The 7,502-nt window shown below is 52.6% G+C and overlaps 1 protein-coding gene across 1 annotated transcript; it reads right to left on the bottom strand.

Moving 5' to 3' along the window:
- Window positions 1-636: 636 nt before the first annotated feature.
- LOC117702235 (uncharacterized) lies at window positions 637-4,712 on the bottom strand. Its single transcript, XM_076706409.1, has 6 exons — window positions 4,708-4,712; window positions 4,333-4,520; window positions 3,711-3,831; window positions 3,056-3,216; window positions 2,920-2,971; window positions 637-2,363 (listed from the first exon to the last, which is right to left on the bottom strand). Exons 1-4 carry the CDS (start codon window positions 4,710-4,712, stop codon window positions 3,201-3,203), a joined length of 330 nt encoding a protein of 109 aa, XP_076562524.1. The 3' UTR covers window positions 637-2,363; window positions 2,920-2,971; window positions 3,056-3,200.
- Window positions 4,713-7,502: the final 2,790 nt, after the last annotated feature.

Below are 7,502 nucleotides of genomic sequence, written 5' to 3'. Positions count from 1 at the left end.
CCCCCCCCCCCCCACCCCCCCCCCCTGAATACAGAGGAGCAACCAGAAACCCTACCTATTTCCTATATAGCCACATCTCAGTGATGTTGCTGAAGTACAGGGGTAGGGATGCTTACAATTTAAGAGTTCGGGAGTCACAGTCACACAACACAGTGCAGAGGTAGTGTGCCGTTTATAGCCAGCTTTATGCCACAGTCAGCTTTGTACCTCAGGCTGATCCTTTCAAGTATTCATTAGCCCATCTGGATGTCTGGCACTGAGATGGACAGGGAAAGAAGTACCCCACAGAAGTGGCCGGAGTACATGGCTATGACATAGCCTAAGGGTAGCTAGAAGTGAAATTTAGGAGATAAAGGAGTTCTGTGGTAGCAGCACACTCCAGGACAGGTTATGAAGCTGGTAGCCCCAGATGCAGAATTCACCTGGCTTAGACACCAGGGAATTTAGTGATTACTTCCGATTCTCATCTGTTAGTGCCTCATGTGGCCACTTCAGGAATTACACTTTGCAATGGCCCAAGGTCAGAGCCTCCTGCAACAGGCCAACCAGCTCTTCCCAAAGAATCTTTCAACCATCCCATACCTGAAAATCCAATACCTTATCACTGAGTAAGAAAAGATTTTGGACACCACCTGGTTACTCATTACACGTTTATTGTACATTTTCACAATCTGGATGCGCCACAGAATTGGGGGCATAGGGCAGGGGAAGAAGGAAGGCAGGGGACACTGGGATAATATTGGGGGTCTAAAACACAAGCACCCCCACCCCCAGCATCTCTCCTACCCTTTCACACCACAGTTTAGATCTCCTTGATTCTTCTCCACACAGAAAACCTGGTGTGGGGGGGGGAAGAGTTTGGGGAACACCCCCCCCCAGAGGCAGGTTAAGGGGCTGTACCCTCAGACCCCTCTAAAACTGTGCCATTTTTACAGATTAGATCCTTCCTCTATCATTGTACCCAACAAGGAAAGCCTTCTCTCTCTCTCTCTCTCTCTCTCTCTCTCTCTCTCTCTCTCTCCTCAACAGCCCTGGAGAAGGAAGAGGATCCCCATCCTCCAGCAAGTCCCACACACATATTGGCAGTGACTAGTACCCCCACCCTGAATACAGGGGGGCAGTCAAAGGAGCTGGGCAGTGATGGGGGGTATACCCCCCCAGATTGGGGAGGAAAGTTTTCAGTCCAGCCTCTAGCAAGGATGAGGCCAGAGACTTCAGGCAGGAATTGGGGGGATTCTGTTTTGTCCCACTCCTCCCCAAGGCAGTGATGACCCACACACACTGGAGCCACCCCTCCTCAAAGAACCAGATTGTGGTCAGCCCCCAGTTCTCCTGGTGGGAGGAGGCAGCAGATCAGGCAGATGGGAGGGAGGAAGACCCCCTGGGAATGTCAGTTTTGTGCCCCACATGAAAACTGGGGAGCAGGAATGTAGGGAGAGACCCCGAGTGGGAGAATTATTGGTCCATCATAACACACTGAACTCCAAGACACTTACACACCAGCTGGAGGAGGGAGAGGAGGGCACAAGAGGTGTGGAAAACGGTAAGGCAGGCAAACTAGACTAGAGGGGTTGAAAGGAGGCAGCCTTGGGGTCCAGAGCAGCCTGGTTCCCCAAAAGCCCAGGCTCCCGACCACCTGCAGATAATATCGTGCAAATAAAAGTGTGATAAGAGGACCAATGGAGACTAACTCTTCCCAAAAGAAAGAAAAAACACACAAGAGTGAAGAGTGATGGAACAAAAAGAAAACGAAGGAAAAAAAAGACAGCGTATGCAAATGATATGCTAATCAACATGTTGGAAGCTCCCAGAAACCTTGGGATTCTTAGGACCAAGTGGAACCAGTCTCAGAGCCTCCCAAGTGATACAAAGATGCAACCTAGGGAAGCCTAGACAGGTGGGGTGTTTGTTTCTGTGGGGTTTGCTTTTTGTTTGGGAGAGTCTGGAATTGTACAGGGAAATAGGAGGATGGGTTAAATCCAAGGGAAGGAGAGGGGGGCTATTGCATAGCAGATGCAAATGAAGGGACGGGGGCTGACCAGGAACGAGGAGAAGGGACAGAGGGTGAGAGAGAGAGGTGATGGGAACCTCAGGAAGGGGTGTTAAGGACAACCGGAAAAAATCTTCTAGTAATAAAACTACAAACAGACCAAATATATATAATATTATATATGTATAAATAACAGCTGGCTATTTACAGGGGACACACACACACACACACGGACACACACACATACACACACACACGGATCCAAGGGAGGGGGCTGAAAGATATGGCTGACAGGTGGAGGAACGGCTGGGGATGGGGGAGAGGCCCTTCTTAGGCAGGGCAGACTCCTCAGGGATTTAAGTGCTGAAGTAAACTGTGGAGAGAGGGCAAGAGGAGAACGAGGGAGAAGGGGAAAAAGAGAAAGAAAGCAGTGTGTCAGGCCCTGGCCTGTTCCAAGCCTCCCCCACTCCCTCACTTGGCTGACATCCCTTCCCTCTCAGCCTCAGTTTCTTCAAAGGGACTTGACAAGTCCATGATTGGACTAAGGGGCATACCACCTTTAATGCACTGGGTATGTGAGATAGCCTTCAAACAGTGGAGTAAGTGGTTTCCTGGTGGGTGGTGTTCAAGACCCTCAACCTTTCCTGTCTCCTGCTCCAGTTTTAGAACCCCAGATTGAGCTTTCAGGCTCAAAGGTTCCTAGAAGATCACCAGGGACCCACCAGTATTCCTATTGGCAAAATCTTAACCAGGGAAAGTAAGGCTAGATAACACTCAAGTTTTGGGCTCTACACGAGTCAGAACTGCCAATAGCAGCAAACTGTTTTGTTTGAAGAATAAAACCTAGGTTAATGACCTTCAAAGCCCGACTCCACAGGGAAACCCTCCACCTCTCCAGGGAAAGGGCCCTGGCCTCCCGTCCCACTCACCGATGATGATGATGAGGATGATGGCGCAGATCACTCCCAAGATAATCATCATCTAGGAGTGAGAGGGAGGTGAAATGAGATGGCGACACCCCACTCGCCCACTGGCCCCCACATGTCCCCATCTCCTCCTCTTTACCTTGAGGTTTTTCACCAGTATTTGCGCTTGAGCTTGGCTGCACTTTGTTTCAAACTGGGAGGGCCCCATGCCTGGAGGGCATCTGCACGATCATCCAGCTCCGAGAGCTTCTGGTCCCGCTCCAGGACCTTGTCCACATTCACCCTCATGATGTCCACCACCTGGGGGAGGGGTCCACGAGGCAGGGGGGTGTGCCAAGGCACGCCTCAAGGAGGGCACTTCTTGAACATGTCCCCATTGTGGCACACATGGAACATGCACCCGATGTTTCCAGGCTAATATGCCAAGGACATACACAGAACATGCCTAGCATACCTGGGGACATGCAAGGAGCACACATCAGGGCATGCTGCTACCACAGTGCTCAGATGTCTCAGCAAACACCCTCTATCTATAGGGCCTGGATCAGCCTATCACCAGAGCACACCTGCCCCAGCTGGCACATCCCAGGCTAGCACAACTGATTCACCCTGCAGCTCTTCCAAGTGCATGCTGACAGGGGAGACAGAGAGGGGATATGGCAGGTCTCCGACCCAAAACCCACAAGCATAAACTGTCATTACCTTCAACCCAAGATGGGCTCCCACACCTATCTGCCAGCCCCATCATCTTTGATCTTTGACACACACACACACACACACACACTCACACTCACCTCATCCACCTGGGCCTGGGTCTGCTGCAGTCTCCTGTTACTGGTAAGATTTGGAGGAGGTGCAGGGGGGCCACCCTCGCCGGCCGGGGCGGCAGGCGGGACGGTGGCAGCGGTAGCCGACCTAAGGAAGAGAACGGATTAAGACTCGGGCCTGAAGCCTCTGGCCCTATGGCAGGGCTCCACCCATCCACCTGTCCATCCACAGTCCCTCCAGTCCTCTCTTACGCGAGAAGGCCACCCGATGGGAGACATAGTCACTCTAAGGCCCAAAGCGGTTGAGCTGCGTGACCTTGAGAGACCCTCCTCATGCCTCGATTCCCCCTCCTGTTAAATGAGGGCGACCTCGTAGATGCTGCCCGGGGTCGACCCGAAATGACTGACGGCCATGGTGACAGGGGCGGGGCGGAGGGTGGACGCTGAGTCCGCTCCCTCCCGCGGCCATCGCCCGTGCCAAACCGCATGGGACCCGGTTCCGGGCATCCGCGCGCAGTCATGGGCACCAGCCTGGCCCGAGGCACGAGAAGCGCGGGCGGGACCCCCGTGTTTCCCAGGCCACTCCTTGGGGTGGCGGCCCATAAGGGGCAGAACATCGCGGGTGGCGAGTGCTGGGAGGCTGACTTACATGGCGGGGTAGCGGCAGAGGACTTGGCAAAGGCAGTGACGGCGGCAGCGGCGGCTCGCGCTGGCTCCGACTGGCGCTGGCTACCCGGGACTGGAAGATGGCGGCCGCACGTCACCCGCATCCGGGCACTGCGGCGTGGGCGGGGCGCGGCAGGCGACACGTCGCTAGCGGACCGCGGGGGCGGGGCGCTGCAGGGCCGGGGGTCCTCTAGTTGGGTCTGTCGGCCTTAGGCTGTGGGCGCAGCTCGCCAACCCACCGCCGCCCCCAAGGCATCTGACGCCTGCCTCTTTTGGTACCCACAACTGAGCTCCATACATCCCTCTCCTCCCAAATTACATCCTCCCTCATCTTTGAAGAGGATACACCGGTCCTTACGCCATATACATCCTACAACCTGGTCTCATCACCTGGGTATAGGTTGAGGATGGAAAACGAGAAGTGAACAAGACAGGTGCCAGAGTAGTACTTATAACTGGAATCCTGACGCTGGAGTGGAGGGGAATTGAGAGAACTAACCTCACCCATCACCCTGAAATTGAATGTCTCAAGGGAGGTCTGAGGCTTCTGATTTCCTTGCAGGGTATGGGCAAAAAGAGTAACAGAAGAGCGGGCGCGCGCGCGCGCGCGCACACACACACACACACACACACACAGAGAGAGAGAGAGAGACAGAGACAGAGAGAGAGAGAGAGAGCTGTGAAAACTGCACCTACTTACAGATGAAGTTCTGACCAAGTGTGCTTGGCAGTCAAAGCTGGAGCAGGCCCCACAAAGATTAGACAAATTAAAGACTCCAGGAAGGGCCAAAAACTGTCTGGTGGTGCCACAGGCTGGATCCCCCACTGGGGTCAACTGCCCCACTTCAGCTTTGATTCTAGTATAGAGCCTGGTCTGAAAAGAGCCAGCAGACAAGGGTGGTGGCACCTGAAGTGCTTAGGTTATAGGCACAACTTTACATGTGGATTTGTCCCCCATCCATGACCTTGACAGAACCAACTGCCTCTCCCTGGACCCTAAATACTAAGTGCATCACATAAGGAGACACTCAATATTTGTCAAGCGGCTTGCTCTAGATAACACAGTAGGATATTATCTTAGACCTGGTCCAATCCTGACTGCTCCATTTTAAGTACACTAAACAGCCACAGCAGCTGTGCACACTCCCATCCTGCGTCTCCGGAGAGAAAGAACCAGAGAGCAGCTGTCTATTTAGCCTCCAGGATGAAGGAGGCATTTTAGGAGAGGGCTAGTGGCTCTGAGGTGGGAGTGCTCCTTACATCCCTGAGAGAGCCTTCTTCTCAGAGACGGGCAGAGTCTGGCTTTCCTCCTCCCACTCCGAGCTTCCCAGGGCCTTCTGTGCTGCAGTGCCCAGCCCCCTCCCAGCAGAAGCCCCAGGACAAGTTCTGTTTTCTGAGGTGTTAGTTCCAGGCTGTATGGGGGAGGTGAAAGAGCAGGGGAGTATGTGCTGGGTGCAGAATTTGCTTTGGACTGCCTCCCCCTTCCAGGAGCAGCCATTAGCATGGTCTTTGTGAGGCTGGGCTCCTCAGAAGGCAGCTTTGGTGGCGGTGGAGGGGGCTGTTCAGATCAGCTGCGAGGCTCTTGTTCTCCATCCCTGGGACCACTCTACTTTCCAATCAGAGAACAAAGATGCCGAATTCCATTATTTCACGTTCAAATGCCTTAGTGTCTGGGTAGGAAACATCATTGAGAGTGAGGAAAGAGAAACAGTGAGCAGACCCCTGCCCCAGCCCAACACCCCACCCACCCTTGCAGGCTAGATCACAGACCCTGGTTTAGGGTTGCTACCCATGCTGCCTAGCAAAAACATAGAGGATATGGGAGAGACAGAGTCCCAGACAAATCTGGAGAGGATAGGCCTCGGCACATAGCTGGGGAAGTTGTTCTTCCCGGTGGATTCCGGGAACAGCAACGGCAGAGTAAAAATGAAGGCGAGTGTGAAGGGTAGGAAGGACCCAGTAGGACTCATCTTAGAGGACTGTCACTGCACTGCACTGCACAGCACAGCCCACCTCAGCGGCGGTGCTAAGAAAGTCTAAGTTTAGATCAGTGCTGGAGGAGGGGGGAGGCTGCGGTGGAGTGACCGAGTTCACCTGAAAATGTGTAAGAGAATGTTTCATGCAAACAGGTAGAACGGAGACTCAGAATAGACTTGTGCTGAAGAAAATACAGTATTTGCACGACTGTGATGCTTTCCTCAGTTGCAGGGAATTGGTGGCTGGCTCTCTAGGCCCAGATCCTGAAGCTCTTCAGGCTTAGTGGTTGCCTGTTCCTGATCCCTGCACTCGGAAGATGAAGGCAGGAGAATCCGGAGTTTAAGACCAGTCTGCTTAAGGAGACACTGTCTCAAAACAAGCCAAAGACTGGAGCATGGAGGCTAATGGGTCAGCAGTTAAGAATATGACTGCTCTTCCAGAAAACCCTGGTCCATTTTCCAGCACCCACACAGCAGCTTGAAGCCATCTGTAGCACCAGTCCTGGGGGATCTCACCCACTCAGGGTCCTCCGGACTCCACTGTGCACAGGCATATATATATTTACACAAAAATCCCATACACATAAGAATAGATAATTAACAACAAAAGAGAGTTAACAATCAAAACCCCACAAAGAACACAAAAATATGCAGGAGGGAGGGCCCAAGGCTTCTTCAGGGTTCTGATGTAGTCCTACAGAGACCACACTTTAAGGAAAGCTTACTTGCATTGCTTTTCCCTCTTCACAGGACTCCTGGTTTAGAAGTTGGGGTGGAATGGGGGCTGGGTCACGCCCACGCTGACTCATGAACCCATTCCATCTTCATGAGTCAAACCCTGCATTGTGAGACAGTCATTAATTTCTGGGGCCTCGTTTGCCCCTCAGCACACAGCTCTCATCAACTTTTAGTTTGCTTCCAATGTCCTGCTGTTGTGTGCTGTGCCCTCATGATGTTGGGAGCACGGGAAATATTGATGTATTTGGGCTAAGCTTAAAGCTTTGATGGGGTCTTTTTTTTGATTTTTGTTTGTTTCACCTGTTAACTTACTTTGGGTTTTGTTTGTTTTCACATTTCGGAAGGTTTGTTTTTTGTGTTTGTTTGCAATGTTGAGGATAGAAATCAGGCCTTAGGCAAGGCTCTACTATAGAAAGTCGCTTCCCAGCCCTAATGGTGT

Source organism: Arvicanthis niloticus, unplaced genomic scaffold, assembly GCF_011762505.2.
Source record: "Arvicanthis niloticus isolate mArvNil1 unplaced genomic scaffold, mArvNil1.pat.X pat_scaffold_599_arrow_ctg1, whole genome shotgun sequence".
Taxonomy (NCBI): Eukaryota; Metazoa; Chordata; class Mammalia; order Rodentia; family Muridae; genus Arvicanthis; species Arvicanthis niloticus.
Note: the sequence above shows the minus strand (reverse complement) of the source record. Positions and strands in the feature narration are given on the sequence as shown.